The sequence below is a fragment of the Bidens hawaiensis genome, unplaced genomic scaffold, assembly GCF_021521415.1.
Source record: "Bidens hawaiensis isolate Kalapana, Puna unplaced genomic scaffold, B.hawaiensis_p1.1 tig00038652_1, whole genome shotgun sequence".
NCBI lineage: Eukaryota > Viridiplantae > Streptophyta > Magnoliopsida > Asterales > Asteraceae > Bidens > Bidens hawaiensis.
In genome coordinates, this window is record NW_027496797.1 from 97,371 (window position 1) to 121,559 (window position 24,189).

A 24,189-nucleotide genomic window follows, 5' to 3' on the forward strand; every position below is an offset into this window, starting at 1 on the left:
TAGTCATTAGAGTACTTTAATATTGTTGAAAAGACTGAGAGGTAATCCAACCAACCGGTTTGCGTCATCGCCCCTTAGGTAATCCTTTAGGCGACACCCAGAGAATGATCAGGGATCCACTAGGATGTCTAACGCGTCGAATCTTTAGATCCCGGTTCCATCACAGCTTCCATAGCCGATAAGCATCCAAGATTCACAAATAGGATTTCAAGCCTAGGTAATGCCTTTCTCATAGGTGGTTTTCATCTAAGTCTTAGAATTTTAAGTTTAATTTATTAGTTCATTTTAGCTTAATTAATTAGTCTAAATAATAATTAGTTTTAAAATAAAATAAAAAAAAAATCTAAAAATATTATTTTTCTTAATTATTAATTTATTTAGCATTTAGAATCTAGTTTCGTTAATCTAATTAGTGTCTCTAGGGTTCGATATTCCCGGACTTCCCATAGCTATTCTACACCTGATAGGTTCACTTGTCTGTTGCTAGTGGTTTGGTTTAGGGTATTCTAGGTTTTTATTACTCGTTGTGCTAGGTTATTAATTGCAATATTTTTACATACCACTTTTAGCGCATCAGTGGGGTATCGGGGCTTTCCATATTTGGAGAGTGCGGTAGCTTAAATATAAGAAAATCGCCGTTTAAAAAAAAAACTAGCATTCCATTGACCTACTTATTCTTTAGTTTTCTCACCACAAGACCCTTCAACTATCCGAAATAGACATATGACCCCTAATGTGCTTATTAACTATTTATTTCGTGCACATGTTTGAAAAAGAGTCATGAATTAGCACAACGGCACTTAACCTTACAACTAAAAAAAGACATATATGAAGAAAAAGGAACATACCTGAGTCCAACTTGCTTATATATCCGATTCTCTTAGATAAGGGTACCATTTTCAATAATGCGCGCATGAAAAATATACAAGCAAGTAGTGCTTTTGATGTATGACATGCTTTCAAACACGAACACGAAAATTCATGCATGTTACATTTGAGAAGGTGACACGTGAGACGTGACTAATTATTATCACACTCCACATTGACACATTTCATGTTTTTTCTTTTTAAAGTTATACGTATAAATGGAGGTGGACAAATAAATCGGTTAACCGAATCATGAAAATCGAACCGAAACCGATTATGTTGAATTTGGTTTTAAACCGATTGAAACCGTAGGTTCGGAACCAGTTTGCAATTTTCTCCATCAAAACCGGTTAATCAAATCAAAACCGAACAAAACCCAAACTGAAATCGATCGTAATTCGTAACCTGGGCAAGAAACTGGTTTCAACCCGAACCTAAACCGACCATAAACCGGTTTGACTTTTGTTGACCAAACCGAACCGGTTTATGCACCTCCACGTATAAAGGCGAAACGTATAAATATAATAGTGTGACAAAACTGTAAGACTAGTGAAAATAAAGGATGAAAAGTTAATATACCAAATCCACAACTATTATTATACACACTTTACACACACATTCATAAGCTACATCTAGTACTCGTAAAAATATCCCCAATTTCCCTTTGAATTCGAAACCCTAGCTTTTGATCATCTTCAAATCAATCAATTAATCACCTGATTAACATGATTCCGTTGGCGCAGAGGCTATCCAGTGAGTTCCGGCTGCTGTTCGAGAGCTTGAACGAATCCAATTACGACTCCGTTACTCGCGAACTGTTTCAGGTATATTATGTAATTTGATTTTGTTTTAATTGTGTAGGATGTAATTTAATTGTTTATATGTGTTATCTGGTGATCGATCTGCTTGAAATGTTAAACCCTAGGTGTATGATTGTGTTACGTTACTGTAAGTGAAATGAGTGTCAAGTGGGCTGAAATGTGATTATTTGTGAAATTAATTATAAGTTACTGTTGTGGATTGTGATTGCGTAATCCTTGGAGATATCGGTGATATTTCTGTTATTGGTCTCCAAGCAAAATATCAGTCAGAATATCGGTACAGTGCTTTAACCGATATTTTTTGACTGATCTTGTTGAAACCTTTTCACACAAACACCAAATTGAAGCTCAATCAACCTTACATGTAATTATGACTCCGTTACTTGCGAACTGTTTCAGGCATATTTTGTAATTTCATTTTGTTTTAGTTATTTAGGATTTGATTTACTTGTGTATGACTGTATGTGTGTTATCTGGTGATTGATCTGTTTGAAAGTGTAAACCCTAGGTGTATGATTGTGTTACGTGACTGTAGTGAAATGAGTGTCAAGTGTGCTGAAAATGTGATTATTTGTATAATTAAAGTGTGATCGAATGGTCCAGTGTTGATCAACGTTTGCAGTTAATATCGGCTATATATCGGTTGCCGGTCCCCAAGCAAAGTATCGGTACCGATATTTTCGGTGATATTGACTGATATTTTGGATGCCTTGGTTGATGTGGACTCGGAGGAAGATTTCATAGCTTACGATTAGTTCATGTTTCAAATATTGACACTTCTGATATTACTATTAATATTATATATTTACGTTTTTATACAATTGTGCTTTTATACATGTATATATATAAATTCTTCATGATATTAAAATTGCCGATATCTCAAGTGTCCGTCCTTGTCCGATATTTGGTTATTTGCCGCATTTACTGCATAGTAACTTTGTAATTTGGTTGACTTTGAGGTTTTAGTGCTAGCCAAAGTTTGTGGAATAAGTGCTGGTTTGATTACATGTGTTTTTTTTGATACGAGGAGTGTTGGTTGTTTTATTAGATTTAGGTTTTTGTTCTTACTTCGGTTGACAATTGTGACAGGGACAAGGGATATTCCTCTTGGTAATATTATGTGCAGATTAATGTCTAGTGCATAGTTTATAAGGATGCATTTAATGGGTTTTTTTTGACCTTGTGGCATTTTGTACAGTATGTCGATTACGAAACAGAGGGAAGCATTTTGCTTCTTGAGACCTGCTTGAACTACTTCAATGTTTATGAAAAGGATTTGAGAAGTGCTCCTTTGGAACCTGTAGTTGCTTCACTTTTTAGAAAATTGTTGGAAAGGCCACAGTTTAGTACTGTATTCTCAATGGCAGTAAGGCCGACAGCAATCACTGAAGACTTTTTGGATAATTTATCTGTTGCTTTACAGTTAACTGCATATGAGAAACTTGGATTTGGTCTTGCTTTGGCAGAGTCAGAAAATGACATCAGAACGGCTGGTGAGCGTTTTACTGATTCGTGTTTTTTGGTGCTCTATGTTTGTGCATGTATGTTAATTATATTGTTGTTTGCAGGAAGAAACTTCTGTATGAAGCAGATTGAGGAATTTTGCTCTACCAATGGCTCTCTGCATACCACTGACCATGTTCAGGATGTATTGCTGTTTCTTAATAAATCTGAAGTCCTGTCTAAACACGTGGATTCATTTATGGAATTGTTATCTCTGGTTCAGTTTGATAAGGATTCTGGGTTTATCTTAGCTCCTCTCCTTTTGGATGAGTTTCATGACTCCAAGTTATTAAGGTGAATATGATTTTTTGTTTTGTTTTCGCAACATATTGTTTGTCTACTTAAAGATTCTAGACGATTAATTTATTTGTTTATTATTTATTTATTTTTTTATTTATTTTTATATAATATGAATTTGTCAGGTGTATGGATTTTCTCAATGAAGGAAATGAGAATGAATTCGATGATATTTTAGCAGAAATGGAGAAGGAGATGAACATGGCGGATATGCTGAAAGAATTGGGTTATAAGTGCACATTAGATGTATCACTTTGCAAAGATTTGCTATCTTCGTTTTCACCTCTAACTGAAGCCACTGTCGCTAGGATACTTGGCACTATTATCCGATCTGATACGGGTCTTCAGGACCATGAAAATGCATTTTCTACATTTTATTCTGCTATTGGTAAAGGGACTCTGTCTGATATGACTTCATTGAACTCCTGGAACACTGATGTCCTGATAGATTCAATTAAGCAGCTTGTTAGTGACTTAGTCACACTTCTATTTTTTGTTAACAAATATCCAGATGCAGTTTGCATATCTACTCATACTAATATGAAAAATTGCAGGCTCCTGGGATCAGCTGGATTACTGTAATTGAGAATCTTGATCACGACGGTTTCTACGTCCCAGATGAGGCAGCATTTTCACAATTGATTTCTTGTTACAGACGTGCATCCCAGGTTTTATTTTGTTTTCTGTAGTTCCCAATCTTTCCAATGATAGATAAGGGCATTGTTGAAGCTTATATTGTGTCGATGACAATGCAGGATCCATTTCCACTGGCTGCTGTTTGTGGCAATGTTTGGAGAAACACTGAGGGCCAGCTGTCCTTTCTGAAGTATGCTGTCTCTGTACCACCTGAAGTATTTACATTTGCACACTGCAAAAGACAATTGGTAAGGAGATTCATGCATGTATAAATAGTTAAATGCATATATTTATATATAAATATAAATACCGTACGTACACACATAAATACATGCGCACAGTGAAGGGCATAAATGAGAACTAAATATCTAGAAACCATTTTATTCACTCGTGAATACACTACCATTCCGAAAATAACCAACGAATACATGTATTCACTCATGAATATGCTCTAGTTGCTAATATTTCACACACATATGACATATTCACCAGTGTATCAAATTGCTAATAAATATATAGTGGTTTACATTTGAACCCACCCCTACACACACATATATGTTATACACACACATTTACGTATATGCAGTGGCGGACCCAGGAAATTTTCTTACAGGGGCGGAAATTTTTTGAATCGATACTTAGTTGACTATCAGTATATAATTTTTTTTGATCCTGTTTGACTGTTTAGGTCATGTCAAATGTCTCAAATCAGTATATTAATTTTTTTAGTCTCATCCGATTTGGGTCGGGTCAAAACCATGATTACATAAACAAAAAACAAAATCGTTTTTAAAAATACATATATATTCAATAATCAAATATAGTAAATAAACATAGTTACATAAAAATAGAGTGTTAGTTTTATATAATAATTAAAAACAATACTATAATATAAACAATATTTCATGTCTACAGTTCGAAAAAAATGTCTATGGGTTGAAAAATTTGTCTGCAGCCCTATAGATAGATAGAAAGTGGTTGTACACTTGGACTTTGAACCGTACATATATCACTTTATATAAAAAATAATAATTTTATCCTCTTCTTCATTTACCCTTCTCTGTTGTCCTCTGATAGTCTTGGCCGGAAAAAAATTGACGATCATACTTCTCTTTTCTCATCTTGTTCTAGCTATGCTTTTCCTTTTTTCAGTATCTGACAGGGGTCGGTGTCCAAATTTCACAGGGTCGATCAGGATTTTAACACATATAACAACTAAAATTTATTTTTTTTCTCATCTTGTTCTAGCTATGCTTTTCCTTTTTTCAGTATCTTACAGGGGTCGGTGTCCAAATTTCACAGGGTCGATAAGGATTTTAACACATATATACAACTAAAATTTATTTTACACAGGGGTCGGCCGACCCCCTTGCGGCGGCAGTAGGTCCGCCTTTCGGTATATGCATACATATATATACATATATGGAGGTGTGTTCATTCAAAACCAATTTTAAATAGAGAACTGTGACAACCCCATAGGTGCTTGTACAGTTGTACGTTGTGATCGTCAGATAAAGTGAGAGAGAGAAATGGGCGATGAGAGAGAGATAATGGGGTGATTGTGCGATTGGTTAAAGCAATAGGTGCAAGTGTTTATACGACTGTTGCAGTTCTCTACTTGAATTTGGTTATGTACTGAACGTCCCTCTATATCGTGCTCATAGTTGTCAATAGCGGCCGTAGCGGGCGCTATAGCGAATAGCGTCACGAGGCGGCAATACGCCGCTACAAGGTACTTAGCGACCACATATCGATCGAATAGCAACCTCCAATGGCGAATTCCGGCGCCGGCGCTGTGATTGTTGCTGGAAACCTACCTGAAACCAGGAAGATGAAAGAATGGCTGCGGGAAGGAGCAGCTGTTTAATGTTTACCCATTTTAGGGTTAAATATGTAGGGATGTTAATATTTACCCCTTATATCTTTCACATGTTTACATTTACCCCCTAAAACTTATAAATTTTTACATAAAAGAAGTAAAATTAGTTTGTTTACCTTAACATTTAACCCCCTCTATCTGCACTAGTTTACATTTAGTCCTTAAAACTTACAAATTTATGCATAAAAGTTATAAAATGAACATTATATATATATATAAATTATAAAATTAACCTTATCGCTAAACACGAAATAGCGGGCGCTATATACCGCTATTCGCTACATACATATAGGTGGCCCGTCGCTATTTACCGCTATTTGCTATTGACAGCTATGATCGTGCTTGTGTAGTTGTGTGCATGTATTTTATATTACTGATATAATGGATCCAAGTATACACATGTATCATTGCAGGCAAATGTTGATGCAGTCAATAGTCATAAGTATCAATCTGGTCATGCGAATCATGCGTGGTTATGCCTTGACCTTCTGGAGGTCTTGTGCCAGCTAGCTGAGAGAGGCCTGGCAAAGTCTGTTCGATCACTGCTTGAATATCCTCTTAAGCATTGCCCTGAAGTGCTGCTATTTGGGATGGCACATGTTAATGTATCGTCTTCACTTTGCTCAGTAGTTTATGTTTCTGCTTCTTAATTAAGCTGTTTCATTTGAGTTTATACATTTTCTTAATTGCAGACACCATATAATTTTCTTCAACTTGAAGTTTCTTTGGCTGTTGTTCCTGTGATACTTAAAGATGCTTCTGTGGGTGGCATTATGCTCCATATTTGGCATGTTAACCCTCCTTTTTTGTTAAGAGCTCTCAATGATGCACTCAACATAGATTCAGATAATATCACCAGAGTCTTAGATTTATGTCAAGATTTAAAGGTCAGAGGCCAGTTTTAGTCTCTTTTAAAACTTGCATCTGTTTTTAACTTTTAGTTTTTTCTGTTTGCTATTTTTGTTATGTATGCGCTAAATATTATTTGTTGCAGATTATATCTCCTGTATTGGATATGGTACCTATGCCTTTAGGTATTAGGCTTGCTTCCTTGGCATTTCGAAAAGAACTCATAGATCTGGAGAAATGGCTGACCTCAAATCTAACTACTTATAGAGATACATTCTTTGAGGTAAATAAAACTGATATTGTATGTTCTGGTATATTTTCATATGTTCCATTGTCGTTCAGCAGTTAGGATATGGTTATATGACATTTAAGATGATATTGATAAATGCACATGTTACATTTTTAGGAATGCCTCCGGTTCCTGAAGGAGGTGGTTTCTGGTGCTCAGGAGTCTTCAAATCGGTTGCATAATCCAGGAAACATCTGGAGTCTTTATATGGAAACAACTCCTGTGTTTTTGAAGGTTTTACCTTCCAAATGGTTTTGTACATTGTTTTCATTATTTCAGTCCGCGCTGACAAAGGTCTTGTTTTCTTTTAGGTTCTTCAAGCGCATGCAAACTTACTATCCTCGGACCAGCTTTCTAAGGAATTGGAAAAATTACGTTTGAAGGTTACAAGCAACAGTTCAAGGATGAGGAACAATGGTGGTCCTGATTCATCGACACCTGAAGTATATGCAGAGGATATAGAGGCAGAGGTCAACACTTATTTCCAGCAAATGTTCTCTGCCGAGATGACTGTTGAAGCAGTGGTTGATATGCTAGCTCGATTCAAGGAATCTCCTGAGAAAAGGTTTATCTTTTGTTGGGTTTTGCTAATGCCTTTATTTTTTCTTCTTTCTATGTGACAGTAGTTAGTAATAATGTCATAGACCTTGAGTAGTAAAAAGTTTTCTCCCTCAAGGACACTAGTTTCATACTTAAATTTGTAGCTCTTCAGGGAAACTTTATTGGAAATGGCTACTGATTTAGATTTGTACAATTTAGCTAATGAAATGTCTCTCTGTTTCTTAGTTCTTGAGCAACCCTGATCTGTTTTGTGTATGAAATAAAGTTGTTACAGTTTATAACTAGTCAAGTAGGATGATTTATGGGGATTACTTAGCAAAGTGGCAAATTAAAGATAATAAATTTTCATGGTTGAGTGAGTAATTGAGTACTAATGTTCTGCTGTACGGGTGCGTTTCAGGGAACAATCCGTGTTTGAGTGCATGATTGCCAATCTGTTTGAAGAGTACAAGTTCTTCAACAGATACCCTGAGAGACAACTAAAGCTCGCTGCAGTTCTTTTTGGTAAGGCCTTAATTTGATATGACTTTGATTCTAACTTTTAAGTTAATGTTCATGATTTAATTTGATATGGTGAATATTTTTTTTTTCTCTTTCATATTTATGTTAAGCTCTATTTTTATAAATTTGTGAAATGCAGGGAAGCTTATTAATACTCAACTTGTGACCCATCTGACACTTGGCATTGCGTTACGAGCTGTTTTGGATGCACTGCGTAAACCTGCAGATTCAAAAGTTAGTTCTAACTTCTTGGTGATGATTTGTTATGCTCACCTAAACATTTTTGTACATCATGATGACAACTGTTTGTATTGCAGATGTTTGTTTTTGGTACGAAGGCTTTAGAGACGTTTTTGGATCGGCTGATTGAATGGCCACAGTACTGTCAACATATCTTACAAATTTCACATCTACGTGGCAATCAACCAGAGCTTGTTGCTTTCATTGAAAGGCTGCTTGTTAGAAATTCACCAGGCTACTCAGAATCAGATGCAGGTTACACTGCTACTGCTGACCAACACCATAATTCTGTCCCACAACCAAAGACAGAGGTACTTACATGTTTCTTACTTTCTTTAAGGTTCCTATGATCTGTTTTTTTTGGATTACCGCATATTGGTATCTTATGCACTTGTACAAATTGTAGGTGGCGGGTTCATCTTTTCCTGTGATTGGATCTGGTACTTCGCATCTTGGTTCTCAGTTATCTTCTCCAATTCAGCTTCAGCAAAGGAACCAGAGTTATTTAGATGAGAGACACAGAGCTTCTGTACCTTCCTCTATCTATATGAAGCCAAACCTAACTACCACAGGACAAACATCAGTTGCTCTTGCAAACGAACCTGTTAACATCCCCAAGGTGACTGCCACCCTTGTAAACGATCCTGCCAACATGCCCAAGGTAATCATCAAACTGCACATTCATTTATATGAGATGTTTGTCTCACTCAAGTTTGCACCCTGAAGCTTTGTGATCATTTTATAATTATGACGGTTAAATGCAGCCACAAAGTGTAGTTAGTTCGTCAGCAGCGTTGGCTTCCTCACCTGCTTTCGTTCGTCCTGCTCGAGCTGTTACTTCAGCAAGTAAGTTTTCAACTTTTGTAAGCTTTATAGGCCGCGCTTATGTGTTCACATAATATATGGTGATTTATCATATTTTATGTAATGCAGAGTTTGGCTCTGCTTTAAATATTGAAACACTTGTTGCTGCTGCTGAACGGAGAGAAACTCCCATAGAGGTATTTTATGTTCTTATGTTCTTTTGGCTTCTTTCTGGTGGTTTATTTTTCTTGCTTATTATTAGTGAAAACAATCATCATACTAAGAGTACTGGTAAAGGATGAACGTCAATAATAAACATTCAAGATTCTGTTTCCCTTAAAAAAGTGATTAACTTGTTAAGATGGGATCTATGTTTGGTTCGTATGTCTATATTATATGTATCATCTTGGTTTTATATGCATCGAACAAGTTGTTTATGCGTAAGTATTATCTTCAGATTTTCTGGTCATGTTCTTCTCACTTACTTCTCCTTTGCAGGCTCCACCATCAGAAACTCAGGATAAAATATCTTTTATTATCAACAATTTGTCGAATGCCAACATTGAATCTAAAGCCAAGGAGTTTACTGAAATTTTGAAAGAACCGTACTATGCGTGGTTTGCTCAGTACATGGTCATGAAAAGGTGAGAAACTATACCACTAAGACAGTAAGACGCTAATTGCAAGCATACCGTGTTAAGAAGTTTTTTGGTAAATCTGTGACAATATTCAAACTATCATAATTGTTTTTCGTGGAACATAAATTAGTAATAGCATGTTTGGTGGTTGTCATTATTCTACATTTTTTTTTGCTGCATTATTAAAAACTTTGGCCACATCTTCATGCACACATTGAGGTTTACTTATAGGGTCTTGCATAATTTGTTTGATGGTACTTTGCTTATAATTTGGTTGCTACAACCAAACATGTAAAACTTGGTTAAGGTTGCCTTGTAGTTTACTTATATCTTTCCGATCTTGTTGACAGAGCAAGTATCGAACCGAATTTTCATGACTTGTACTTGAAGTTCCTGGAGAAAGCCAACTCAAAGGCTCTTAACAAAGAGATTGTTCAAGCCACCTATGAGAATTGCAAGGTGTTATTTACTAAACAGTTCTTTATTCTTAATGGTGATAGTTTGTGGATCGTAGAGAGTTCATAGTATTATATGGCAATGCAACAGGTTCTTGTAGGATCTGAGCTTATAAAGTCCAGTTCAGAAGAACGCTCTCTGCTAAAGAATCTTGGAGGCTGGCTTGGAAAGATAACAATTGGTAGAAACCAAGTATTGCGTGCTAGGGAGATTGATCCAAAGGCTTTAATTATTGAGGTTAAAATAATTTTCTCGTCCATATCTTTAGTTTCAGAAAGGCTGACCTTTATTGTTTTGAGTGACGTAACTAAATCCACATCCAATATTTTGTAGGCATATGAAAAGGGTTTAATGATTGCAGTGATTCCATTTACCTCTAAGGTACATATATTGATTGGTTTATCTTTTTGTTGCTCTGATCAAAGTAATGTGAGGTATTCACTTTTTTTTCTGTGGATGATGTAGATATTGGAGTCATGTTCAAACAGTATAGCATATCAACCGCCTAATCCTTGGACCATGGGAGTTCTAGGATTACTTGCTGAAATTTATGCAATGCCAAATCTAAAAATGAATATCAAGTTTGAAATTGAGGTATGTGTATATGTGTGCTTGATATAGAGGTAATTACTAAGCTGATTAAAAACATCTGGTCACTATGTTTTGTTGTGATGTTTCAGGTATTGTTCAAGAATCTTGGTGTGGATTTGAAGGAAGTAACGCCATCATCCCTTCTAATTGACAGAGTGAGAGAAGTTGAGGGGAATCCTGATTTTTCAAACAAAGATGTTGGGCCAGCTCAACAACCATTGGTTGCGGAAGTTAAATCTAATCCGATAGCTACTCCAAATCAAGTTGAATTACCGGTTGAAATTGGTAGTTCATCTCATTTGGGTGGTCGTTCACGAATACTATCTCAGGTCTTTCTTTGATCTTTATATGTTGGTAAAATACAATTATAAGTTTTTTTGTTATTACTGGTTATGGTCCTAATTTACTATGGTGAACAGTATGCTGCTCCACATCATCTTCCTGCTGTTACATTAAGTGAGGATGAGAAAATGGCAGCTTTAGGCTTGTCTGATAAGCTTCCATCTGCCCAAGGACTTCGACATGCACAAATGCCCTTTTCAGTTGGTCAGGTGTGTTGGTCTTTTATTATGTCTTGTCTAATTTTATTATTATGTGGTGTTTAATTATTTTATTTTCCACTAAAATATAGTCGACTTTGCAGCTACCATCATCAAGTATGGATCAAGATGTTATTATCAACCCTAAGCTACAAGCTTTAGGCCTGCATATCCCCTTTCAGAGGTACTAACATCTCTTGAACTCATGATTATAGAGGCGGCTATTACCACCCATATATTATATTGCTGACTAGTCGAATGGGTATACACATATGAAAGTTAAAAATGATACAGCCCAAATGTGCCAAAAAGTCACCTTCAGTGTATTTAAAGGATACAATGCTTTTAAGTCATTTTCTTAAATTTAGTAATATAGAAGTCTGCTCAGAAGTTGATTAGTAAACTAAATATTGCTCGGTTTGTGCAACTTATTCTCTCTTTTACAGTGTGCTTGGAATTTCCATGGAACTGGCTATTAAAGAAATAGTTACTGGTATTGTTCAGCGCAGTGTTTCAATTGCAACTCAAACAACAAAAGAACTCGTGCTAAAGGTGACACTATGCTGGTTCAGTATGTTTATTGTGTGCCAATGTTAAATTCTTACTTAAAAAGACGTTTTAACATTTTTATGCTCATCGGCAGGACTATGCTATGGAGTCGGATGAAAGCCGTATACACAGTGCAGCACACTTGATGGTTGCAAGTTTAGCTGGAAGTCTAGCTCATGTCACGTGCAAGGTTTCTTGCTACATTGCTCTCAATATTTTAAATCACCATGTTACCTGCATGCTTCTCTGTATTTGACACTGATTTTGATCTCTTAACAGGAACCTCTTCGCGGTTCAATATCAAGTCAGCTAAGAAGCAATCTTCAGGCCCTGAATGTGAATATTGCAAGTGAACTGCTTGAACATGCAATTCAGCTTGTTACAAATGACAATCTTGACTTGGGCTGTGCGTTTATCGAGCAGGCTGCAACCGAAAAGGTTAGATTTGTCTCATCATATTTTTTATTTGAGCATTACTGATACATGTTTTGATGTATACAGGCTGTACAAACGATAGATAGTGAACTTGCTCCTCAACTTTCGATAAGAAGGAAACAGAGAGACGGGGTTGGGGGCCTTGGGGCCGCCTTTTTTGATAATAGTCTGTATACACAAGGTTATGTAGGCGTTTTACCAGAAGCCCTTCGTCCTAAACCTGGCCGATTATCCCATTCTCAACAACGAGTCTATGAGGTATCATTTTATGTCCATCGATGATTTATCACTAAGTATAAGTAGTAACTTTAAATGTTGTTTTTGTCAGGATTTTGTTCGGTTACCATGGCAAAATCAGTCTAACCAAAATTCAGCATCTGTACCTCTTGGTCCTTCACCAGCGCCACCACCAGGAAGTGGTGCTTTACACCGAGGTTATGGTTCAGGCTCAGGTTCAGTTTCTGTTACAGGTCAACTGAACCCTGGAATGTTCTCATCTGGTATCAATCCTGTAGCACACTCCTTGGATTCTGAAGATATGGAGCCTAGCTCAGTAAAACTTCTTGGGTATGATTGGTTGAATGAATTTCCTTTTCAAATACTCATGCTTTATCTTTTTTTTTGTTAACGCTTTTCAATATTTTTTCCAGCAGTTCTTCCATGCATAGCTCAATGGGCGGTGGTATGGGTCCACAAAATGTTGAATCCTTTCTATCTTCATTTTCTTCGGCGCCAGCTCCTGAACTGAACATTCCAGAATCTTCCAGTGTTTCTAAAGTTAGTTTATTCAATTAGCATGAGTTTAAGATGATGAGTTTGTGTTGCTTAACATGCTTTTTGTTAATTGGTAGGAACAGGGAGTGTATGCACAGCCTTTGCCTTCACCGCCACCTTCAGATCGCATTATAAGTACCACTGTAGAACCTTCATTGACTACCAAAGACGCAGTGGATAAATATCAGTTGATCTCAGAGGAGGTTCATGCTTTATATAAATTTCACTTTTCTTTTTGTTTACTACAAAAGTTTTGTCGTTGAGCTTACAAGACTTATCAATTATGGTTTCAGCTGGAGTCTCTTATAGCGAAAGATGCTAAAGAACCTGAAATTCAGGTAATATTACTTTTGTATTCATCAGTCAAATGTTATTTTTTCTAAAACATTTGAAGTTGCAAAACAAATCTGAAAGATGAGATTGTTTTCAGTCTGTTATTGGCGAGGTTCCTGGGGTGATTCTTAGATGCATTAGTCGGGATGAGGCTGCATTGGCTGTGGCTCAGAAGGTACAATCTTTACCAATTACCACTATTGTGGGTTTTATCATGTTACCAAACAGCTTTTGAAATTGCATTCAACTATTTTCATAGGTCTTCCAAGGCTTATATGAAAATGCGGCAAACACCGCTCATGTTAATGCTCATCTTGCCATGTTGACTGCCATTCGTGATGTCAGCAAGCTTGTGTTCAATCAACTCACTAGTTGGGTATGCTTTGCAACTCTTATCTCTTCTCTTCATTCATTTGCTTCAATGGTTTGTAATTTCAGTGAATTGCTTTACTAATTGCTCATATTGGCTTCCATAGGTAATATATTCTGATGACGATAGAAAATTCAACAAAGATATTACTATTGGCTTAATTCGCAAAGAGTTGCTGAACCTCGCTGAGTATAATATTCAAATGGCTAAGCTTCTTGATGCCGGAAAGAACAGTATGTGTAAAGTGTATTATTATTTAATCATCATTTGAATAAAAAACCTATTTTTTTATGATATGCAGAGGTGGCAACGGAATTTGCAATATCTCTCATCCAAACATTGGTGGCTAGTGACACCAGAGTTATATCCGAACTTCATTCTGTTGTTGATGTGTTGGCTAAGGTATGATATAACTCTATAAGATGATTAAGTACATTTTTAATTAATTAATTTCAGCATTTTAAAAGCAAAATCCACATGCAGCTTGCAACTAGGCCTGATGCTCCTGAGGCACTTGTACAACTTATTGAAATTGCTAAGAACCCAGCTGGGAAGGAAGATTTAATCAAACAACAGAAAGACAAAAAGGTTACTTCGTACTAGTTTTTGTTGCCTACTTGCTGTTGCTAGGCACTTCTCAGATCCTAACTTTATTGCTTAATGAAACAGGTGTCTAATCTTCCTGTAACAAGTAGAGATGACACCAATGTTATGGAATCTTCTGAACCAGATCCTGCTGCTTTCCAAGAGCAGGTATGTAAAGCTGCTTTTACAAACTTTTGGATATAATATCCTTTATTTTAGAGGGGTGCTAAGTAAATGCATATATAATAATGTCTCCCAGGTTTCGCTGCTGTTTGCTGAATGGTACCGGATATATGAACTCCCTGGTGTGAATGATCAATTGTCTGCTCGTTTTGTTCTCCAACTGCAGCAAAATGGTCTGTTGAAAGCAGATGATACATCAGATCGCTTTTTCCGCCGTCTGTTGGTAATTTGTTTTTACCATATTGCACACACTTGAACACAAGTTAAAATTTTTTTTTTTAAATTTTTTATTTTTCATTTTATTATGCTATAAGAAGCCCGTGTCTTATCTTCTCTAATATCATCAGGATATTGCTGTATCACACTGCATATCTTCAGAGGGCGCTGTTCAATCTCATCAACAATCACAGACATTATCTTTTCTTGCAATTGATATGTATGCATCACTTGTCTTCACAATACTCAAGGTAGGGTCCATTTAACTTTTGTTCTGAACATCTAATTTACATATGCATTTTTATATTCTTTCTCAACGTGACGCCCTTGTTATTTGTATTGCTAGTACTCTGCTGACCATGGATCAAGCAAGCTGTCACTTTTGTCGAAGGTTTGAAATTTTAATTGTATTCTGAAATTTTTAATGATTTTCGACTAGTTACATATGATAACTGTATATTAAATTATTAATCCACAATTCCACATTTTGTGATGCAGGTGTTAACAGTGACTGTGAGATTCATTCAAAAGGATGCCGATGATAAGAAAACATCATTCAACCCTAGGCCGTATTTCAGGCTATTCATTGATTGGCTGCTTGATCTTAATTCTCTTGATTCAGTCTTCGAAGGTGCAAATTTTCAGGTAATTGCATTTCTCTGTTCAACTTGTTAACACTTTAATCTCAATTCTCTTCTGTTTCAAATTATTAATTTTCTTGCGTCCTTACAGGTTTTGACAGCTCTAGCAACTTCCTTTCATGCGCTACAGCCTTTGAAAGTTCCTGCATTCAGGTTAAGTGACTACTAATCTTTTTAAAAAGATATCAAAGATCTATTTTTTTTTTGTGTCTGATGTGGGCAAAATGGTCTTTTTTCAGCTTTGTATGGGTTGAGCTAATAAGCCACAGAAGTTTCATGCCAAAACTACTGAGTGGAAATGTTCAAAAGGGGTGGCCATATTTCCAACGGTTGCTCGTAGACTTGTTCCAGTTCATGGAGCCTTTCTTGAGAAATGCTGAACTTGCTGAACCGGTTTGCATCTGTGTTTTACTCTTTTAACTTCTATATTTAACAAAATCATCTTAATCTTTCTTTTTTGTTTCTTTACTATTCTCAGGTTCGTTTTCTGTACAAAGGCACACTGAGGGTTCTTTTAGTGCTGCTTCATGATTTCCCGGAGTTCCTTTGTGATTATCATTTTAGTTTCTGTGATATCATTCCTCCAAGCTGCATTCAGATGCGAAATATTGTACTTAGCGCGTTCCCACGCAACATGCGGCTACCCGACCCTTCCACCCCCAACCTAAAGGTCCATCTTTTTTTCATTTTTTGATGTATAACGCTTTAAATATTGTTGTAAAAAAAATTCTAATATTTCTTATAGAAGCAAATTACGATATGAATCTGTATCAGAACTGATTTCTTGAACCATACAATCTTGCCTTTTCAGATTGATCTGCTAGCTGAGATTAGTCAGTCACCGCGCATTCTATCGGAGGTTGACGCGGCTTTGAAAGCCAAGCAAATAAAAAGTGACGTGGACGAATATCTCAAGGTACAGAGCTTTGCTGGTAAAAAAAAATTGAAAATCTTAAAAGTTTTTTAATAATTGTATGTTTTTTATTATATGTACAGACGAGGCCGCAAGGGACATCATTTTTATCAGAATTAAAGCAGAAACTGCTGCTTTTACCAAGTGAAGCTGCAAGGGCCGGGACCCGATATAACGTGTCTTTGATGAACTCTCTTGTTCTTTATGTCGGAATACAGGTGCGTTTAACTTGTTCTTGGATTCTAATTCAGCAAAGTTTTGGTTAAACGAGAAACAAAAAGTTGATATAACTTATAATATTGATGCAGGCAATCATGCAGCAGCAGGCAAGAACACCTCATGGACAGTCAATGGCAAGTAATGCTATCTTTTTAGTGGGTGCTGCTTTGGACATATTCCAAACATTAATATTGGAGCTAGAGAACGAAGGGCGTTACCTCTTCTTGAACGCGATTGCTAACCAATTGCGTTATCCCAACAACCACACGCATTACTTCTCATTCATCCTTCTTTACTTGTTCTCTGAGTCAAACCAGGTCAGTCGGTTATCAATACTTGGGTTGACTTTTATGGTTGTTTTTGTTTTACTTTCAAATATTCACACACATGCTTTCAAATGTTATGCAGGAGGCCATCCAGGAACAGATCACTAGGGTTCTATTGGAGCGGTTGATTGTTAACCGACCCCACCCTTGGGGGCTGTTAATTACTTTTATTGAGCTTATCAAGGTAATATTTCGTCTTATGAACTTAAATGTTGTATATGTTAATAATGAGTTGTAAGATAATAACAAAGATTAACTTGTGAGCAGAACCCGAGGTACAACTTCTGGAGCCGGTCTTTCACAAGGTGTGCTCCTGAAATTGAGAAGCTCTTTGAATCAGTGTCGAGATCATGTGGAGGGCCTAAGCCCGTGGATGACGGTGTGGTTTCTGGAGGCATAGCTGATACCCTGCACTAGCATATTAGCACGAGGATAGTTTTATTCCTTTTTTTTAGAGATTTAATCAAACTTCTCGTATGTAAATGCTGTTGATAGCGGATCAGTGGGAGACTTTCTAGATGTTTTCGATAAATGTTGTTGTCTTTGTACTTTCTCTTTGTGGGTTACTGTCGTTTTAAATGTAGTAAAACACAATTGATGTCTTTTGAAACCAATCCGGCGTCTAACTTGAACACAATTATCACATGTCGTCGATGTTGAGAGCAGTTTTAAGTTCTTAACTCTCGAATGAATTGGGTTACCTAAACTATGTACAAGTTTTTGCCACAATTAGAGTATAATATTTATTTAAAGACTGACATATTGTGCCTGTTTTTAATGTTTGTGAAGACCAATGAAATGATTGATAAAAATGAATAGAGGTGTGTGAAGTCTTTTATGTGTTTGGTTGTCTTCGCATTTAGGTTGACACTTGTGTTTTCGTGTTTTCGATATAGTTGATGTATGATTGAGTGAAGACAAGAATGATGATTAAAAGTAGAACTAGAATTTTGATAATATTTCCTTAATTATAAACACAGGCTATGTGTAGATTTTATACCGAAAACGCCTAGAGGGCTAGACGATCTATGTTAATCGTGTACTGATCACTTTCTTGTTCAAGTATATTGGGGTATTTCCAAATCTGTAATTGGATAAAAGAGAAATTAAGATCGAGCATGTTTTGTATTCTAAAAAAACATAGGAGCGATTTCGTGTATGACCTGGCTAATTACCCCTCTTATATGGTTAGAGAACCATGCGTATCTTTGGTAACTCGGTTTCTATTTAATAGATAATAAAAAAAGTAAATAAATAAAAGGAAAATTGGTTTTAAATAATTCCAACTATCACCTATTGGCAAATAACATGCCCAACTTTGTATTTAGCTGGTGGTGGTCCTAACTAAAGGGGTATTCGTTTTTAACGGGCCGCACTAACGGATGTTAACCCCGTTAGTGATTTGCTGACGTTACCTTCTTCTCCGGCTGGAAATGGAGGTGAGAAGTTTGATTAAATCTATTGATCTCATACTTGCTATTAATAACAGGCCCACTAATAGACCAAGTTAATATTGATCTCGTACTTGCTATTAATGATGTATATAAATGCTAAATCTATTATACTCACTTATGTTTGAAGTTGATACTAGATTTCCTATATAATCAATTCATATCGACAAAAGTAATTGAGCGAGGCAATGCAGATGTTTAAAGAGATAATCAAAATATTGATAATTTAGCTTATACACTTTGTCATATTACCTAACTAAGACATAGAATCTATCTTTATTACTTACAACCGATTTCACATTATTCACACAAATCATATTTACCATATGGCTAACAGCGAATATTACTTATAATAAGTTTCACCACAAACCCTTGTTACCCAACATTCTTCTCATAGACCCGAATTTTGAACCATGCACAACTTACGTGCGTGGGCAAAGCTCTCAAGGGCCAGGGTGTCCCTGGGCCCCGCCCCCTCTGTTATTTTTGCTTAGTAGTGTAAATTTATCTTTTCTGGGCCGAAATTTCTTTTATACATATTGTAATTTTACCCGTTTTCGACCGAAAATCTGGGCCGGCTTCCACCGATTATGATAATTTTTATACGTATTTTCGTCTGCCCCCTTGGCGTTTCCGTCCAAGCTTCTTCACTGCTTATGAGTGACTAAATATCAGTCTTTTGTTGCAACATTATTAAACATGCAATGTTTAATTTAACTAACATAGATTTAAAGTTGTCATTTTACATGTTTTAACCTTCCTTGTCTAAACTAACTTAAAATAAAGAAACTGCTTGTCTTTTCATGTCTTTTTAATGTCTTTTACCCATGATTATATGCCAATAATAATATAATTATTATCATCCATTTTGGGTGACTGATCTCACCTCTTTCTAACCCTTTTATAATATTGACAAACATCAAACACAAGACAATAATATAATCTCATCCACTCACGAGAAAAACTAAGCACACACACAAATATACATATACATACACGTACATATAGATAGACCCAGATACAGAAAGAAAGCTTTCACCTTGAAGCTTCAATTTTTATATCAAAAAATTCATCTTGAAGCTTCAAAGATTTCATCTTTTTATGTCAAATTTCAAGAATCTTGATTCTTGAAATTTGAAACCCTAATCCCAATCTTTATCATAATAATATTATCAAATGAAATCTTGGATTTTTAAATCAAATTCATTTTGAAGCTTCAAAGATTTCACCTATTTATGTCAAATTTCAAGAAATTTGAAACCCTAATCCCAAATTCTCAATCTTTATCAAAAATATTATCAAAATGATATTTTTAAAATGAGTTTGAGTCCTCTTTCAAATTCAAACACACCCCCTTTTAACCCTGATGAAACCCTAACCCTAGCTCAAGATTTATTCTCTTTGGTTTCAGATCAAGTTTTGAGTATTATACTCTCAAATCTCACAAAACCACACCAAATTTGTACATCTTTGGTGTGTAAAAGGTGGTTAAAGATTAATGGTGGTTTAGTGAAAACATTGAGGTTGCTAGATTGGGATTTTCTTGAATCCGGTAGGCTTGGTTACCGGTTTCCGAATCTTGTTGATGTTGATATTGTTCAAGCTTGCATAATATCTCCACGGAACTCGGGTATTTGTTTGAGTGATAAGTTTGTGTCGATTCATGTTAATTCGTTCGTATCGGACGAAGGGTATTTTTGGAAACCGGAGTTTTTGGATGCTCGGGTGGTCGATAGAGGGGTTAAGATTTTAGCGCAAGGGTGCCCGGATTTAAGAAGGGTTGTGTTGCTCGGTGCAAGCGAAGACGGGTTAGTATCTATCGCGAACGAGTGTTTAGCTTTACAGGAACTAGAGTTATGTTCATGTACAGATTTGGATCTAAAAGGGCTTGCAGGGTTTAGGAATTTGCAGATTTTGAAACTTGTTGGTTCGTTTAACGGGTTGTATGGCTCGGTGGTGACGGATATTGGGTTGACGATTTTGGCACAAGGGTGTCCGAGGTTGTTAAAGCTTGAGCTTGTTGGTTGTGAAGGGAGCTATGATGGGATCAAAGCTATTGGTCAATGTTGTCAAATGCTGGAGGAGTTGACTTTTTGTGACCATAACTTGGAAGGTGGATGGTTAGCTGCATTGTCTTATTGTGTAAATTTGAAGACTTTAAAGTTTCAATCTTGCAAATATATTGATCCGAGTCCCGGGCCTGATGAGCATTTAGGTTCTTGTCCGGCCCTTGAAGAGTTGCGTTTGGAGAGGTGTCGGTTGAGAGATAAGCTGGGGCTCAGAGCATTGTTGTTTGTTTGTAGAAGTGTTAAAGAGTTGGTTTTTGAGGATTGTTGGGGATTGGATAATAACTCATTCAGTGCTGCAAGTATTTGTAGGTATGATTATAATTTATAAATTTTTTTTTCTCTTCAAATATTCCTGCATATTGTGTTTAGCACTTAGTGTGTGCAAGAAACCAAAAGGCTTCAAAATCAAAAAACAAGCCGAAACAAAAACCACGGTTTGGTTTTATGTTTTTGTAAAAACCAGATTTTCGGTTTGGTTTCGGTTTTCCATGTAACTAAAACCAAAAAACAAATCAATCCGAAATGGTCGAATTATAGACTTTTATTTTTTATTTTAGATTTTAAGTAATTTATAATAGTTTAATATATAGTTTACTCAAATATTTTAGCTCAAATGTATAATTATCAATTAATTATTAACTAACAAAAAGATTTAGGCCCAAATTCATTACTTTTGGCCAACGTTTTTTTCAGTTCAACCCCAAATGGGAAAACCGAAAAAACAGAAACTGAACTGAAACCAAATACCAGAAAAACTGAAAGCGAATAAACCAATACCGAACGATTTCAAAAACTCAAAACGACATTTTTAGTTTTTGGTTCGGTTTTAGTCCAAAACCGAACCGACCCATGCACACACCCCTATTTAGTACTCATGTAATACCTGCACATGTTGTCATTGTCTAAAAAGCTTTGATTTTTTGACATGTTTTTTAAGGGGAGTGGTGTGTCTGTGTTTGGAAGGCTGCTCATTACTTACAATGAGTTTAAATATGCTATAAATATTGAGCATAAATTAAGTGTATTATAAAAAAAACCGAAATATATAAATTTACATTTTTTATTAAAAAAATTTAATTAAACTTTTTAGTTAGATACTTAGGTATATTAAATCGAAGGTTATGGTTCAATTTTATGAATAATAAAAAAAATATATCAAAACAATAAACTTGTGTTCTAATATTTTTACCAAAATAATATAGAGATAATTGTAAAAGTTAATGCCAAATCACAAATATTAAAATCAAATTGGTTCTAATTTTACTAGTTAATTCTACTAATTTGACTAATTAATTTAGAAATAATTACAAAAATTAAAAGCAAATCGGTTAATTTGAAAACTTCAAAATAATATGGAAAGATTTTGAAATGGGTTTAAAATTATGGAGAGTATTAAAACCTTTAATTGGTCAAATATAAAATTATGGAGAGTATTAAAACATTTAATTGGTCAAATTAAAATCAAATCGGTTAATTGTTACTGACATTAATTTGGACATTTATGCCTAATTAAAAATTGGTCAAATATAAAATATGGAAGTTTGTTGAGATTGGTCAAATAAACGTAAAACGGTTTATTTTGATACTTAGCCATTAAACATGGTCAAATCTTTCCATAAACAATTATATTATATCTTTTTTATAATTCAAAATTCAAAAAAAAAAAAAACTTTCCATTTTTTTTGGAAATTCACCAAGTAAACAATATACTGTTATTTATTTATTTATTTTTTTGACGAAATTATTTCCATGAATTGTGTAACCTCGATAAAATAATAAATAACTGTAAATTAATAATTAAAATACATTCGTAATGACCAAAACAAACAAAATCAACCTATTTTTAATCAAATACTTCATCCATGCAATTAGCCAATCTAGCAAGTTGGGCCGTCAGAAACTGAAATTATAAAAGATCAATAATGTTAAATATACAGAATTATTAAAAAGCAATTTAGTTAATATTATCAATGGATGTAACCGGAAAAATTGGCAGAATAATTCTGATAACGAAATAAACCAATCATATTTGCATATATCTTAAACACTTCAATATGTTCATTGAATCTTGGAGTTTGATGTAGAACCTATATAGTTTATAGGAAAATCATATTAAAATTAAAAATAACACAAACAATAAAGTGAAAAGAAAATGAAATGACAATGCAAGTAACGAATAATATATGAGAATTCACCATTACCGTAGAATAAATACCTTACTGGAATGTTGTGTACGGCAAATATATCGAAGAGAGAGAGAGAGAGAGAGAGAGAAATAAAAATGAATTTGAGGGGTTGTAATACTAAGGTTTATATAGTATGTAGGGGGTGATTTGGCATTAATAAGAAAGGTAATATGTGACATGGCATCTAGGTGGACACTCTAAAATGATGCCATGTGGACAAAATGGTTTTGGTTTAATAGATTAGTTAGATTATAAAATAAATTATCTTTTCTTTTTTAGGTTTTTAATGGTAAACTCGCACCACTTTATTGTACATCTAAATTTGTAATTTGTTTGCTACTAGACTTTGAACCCGCAACCACATAACGAGATACACATTTCCAATGTACCTTTATGCATGATACGACATGTCTGTCTAACTTGGCCCGTTTAGATTCCGGTCAATGTTTTAAAAACCGGTATTTTACTCGTGTCGGATTAGGCTAAAAAATGGTACAACCGGTTGAACCGGGTTATACCGGGAGGTTCAACCGGTTGAATGGTTTACCTTATAATTTCCTATAAATACAACTTTAACTCCAAAAATAACCCAAAAGTAAATGATTTCATAAAAAAAATAATTCAAAAGTTAATCCATATTAAAAAAATAATTCAAAAGTTAATCCATATTAAAAAAATAATACAAAAGCACTCATATTTAAAAAAACAGTCATAAAGTTTACACGTTTGAATATTAATTGTTGGGTTAAAAGTAATTTTGATAAAATATGGGCCGCAAATATTTTAGTTTACTCAAATATTTTAGCTCAAATGTATAATTATCAACTAATTATTAACTAACAAAAAGATTTAGGCCCAAATTCATTACATTTGGCCAACGTTTTTTTCAGTTCAACCCCAAATGGGAAAACCAAAAAAACAGAAACTGAACTGAAACCAAATACCAGAAAAACTGAAAGCGAATAAACCAATACCGAACGATTTCAAAAACTCAAAACGACATTTTTAGTTTTTGGTTCGGTTTTAGTCCTAAACCGAACCGACCCATGCACACACCCCTATTTAGTACTCATGTAATACCTGCACATGTTGTCATTGTCTAAAAAGCTTTGATTTTTTGTTATGTTTTTTAAGGAGAGTGGTGTCTCTGTGTTTGGAAGGCTGCTCATTACTTACAATGGATGGTTTTGAGCCTGTGGTTCTTTCATGGAAAGAGCTTAAAAGACTAAAAGTAGTTTCATGTAACAACATAAAGGACAATGATATGACACCCGAGCTAGCGACCCTTTTTTCTCTTCTTAAAGAGTTGAAATGGCGTCCGGATTCCAAGTCTATTCTGTCATCGGGTCTTGAGGGCATGGAGGTGTGGCAGAAAGGTGGAAGAAGCTTCAAGATTTGATCTTTTTTTGTCGGATCGATGGTCACAACATAGAGTAAGTATACACGTTGCTATAGATTTCTAATAAAT

The 24,189-nt window shown here is 35.2% G+C and overlaps 2 protein-coding genes across 3 annotated transcripts; both read left to right on the plus strand.

Moving 5' to 3' along the window:
• Positions 1–1,521: 1,521 nt before the first annotated feature.
• On the plus strand, positions 1,522–17,523 carry LOC143590542 (uncharacterized). Of its 2 annotated transcripts, none has more exons than XM_077070993.1 (51): positions 1,522–1,691; positions 2,887–3,181; positions 3,257–3,485; positions 3,614–3,953; positions 4,043–4,156; positions 4,244–4,372; positions 6,417–6,608; positions 6,696–6,890; positions 6,998–7,135; positions 7,259–7,375; positions 7,453–7,706; positions 8,103–8,206; positions 8,343–8,437; positions 8,521–8,754; positions 8,850–9,104; positions 9,208–9,289; positions 9,377–9,444; positions 9,746–9,891; positions 10,236–10,344; positions 10,432–10,578; positions 10,675–10,722; positions 10,807–10,935; positions 11,022–11,261; positions 11,352–11,483; positions 11,564–11,655; positions 11,918–12,023; positions 12,115–12,210; positions 12,300–12,458; positions 12,522–12,713; positions 12,784–13,022; positions 13,106–13,232; positions 13,307–13,432; positions 13,523–13,567; positions 13,660–13,737; positions 13,822–13,938; positions 14,039–14,165; positions 14,234–14,334; positions 14,416–14,520; positions 14,602–14,685; positions 14,777–14,923; positions 15,048–15,167; positions 15,263–15,307; positions 15,415–15,561; positions 15,649–15,710; positions 15,797–15,950; positions 16,036–16,227; positions 16,369–16,473; positions 16,554–16,688; positions 16,779–17,006; positions 17,098–17,199; positions 17,283–17,523. In XM_077070993.1, exons 1-51 carry the CDS (start codon positions 1,593–1,595, stop codon positions 17,430–17,432), a joined length of 7,272 nt encoding a protein of 2,423 aa, XP_076927108.1. In that variant the 5' UTR covers positions 1,522–1,592; the 3' UTR covers positions 17,433–17,523. The 2 variants fall into 2 exon arrangements, with proteins under 2 accessions (XP_076927108.1, XP_076927109.1); XM_077070994.1 differs by having other exon boundaries at positions 11,576–11,655.
• A 2,147-nt stretch (positions 17,524–19,670) lies between these two features.
• On the plus strand, positions 19,671–24,135 carry LOC143590546 (F-box protein At5g07670-like). Its single transcript, XM_077070998.1, has 2 exons — positions 19,671–20,844; positions 23,856–24,135. Exons 1-2 carry the CDS (start codon positions 19,784–19,786, stop codon positions 24,118–24,120), a joined length of 1,326 nt encoding a protein of 441 aa, XP_076927113.1. The 5' UTR covers positions 19,671–19,783; the 3' UTR covers positions 24,121–24,135.
• The last annotated feature ends 54 nt before the right edge of the window (positions 24,136–24,189 follow it).

Excerpts from the sequence above, each read along its gene's own strand:
- LOC143590542 (XM_077070993.1), top strand. The coding sequence starts at position 1,593 with ATGATTCCGTTGGCGCAGAGGCTATCCAGTGAGTTCCGGCTGCTGTTC. Across the intron at positions 9,105-9,207 it reads ATCCTGCCAACATGCCCAAG|CCACAAAGTGTAGTTAGTTC; the intron begins GTAATCATCAAA and ends GGTTAAATGCAG. Across the intron at positions 12,211-12,299 it reads TAGCTCATGTCACGTGCAAG|GAACCTCTTCGCGGTTCAAT; the intron begins GTTTCTTGCTAC and ends ATCTCTTAACAG.
- LOC143590546 (XM_077070998.1), top strand. The coding sequence starts at position 19,784 with ATGAGTTTGAGTCCTCTTTCAAATTCAAACACACCCCCTTTTAACCCT. Across the intron at positions 20,845-23,855 it reads AGTGCTGCAAGTATTTGTAG|GAGAGTGGTGTCTCTGTGTT; the intron begins GTATGATTATAA and ends ATGTTTTTTAAG.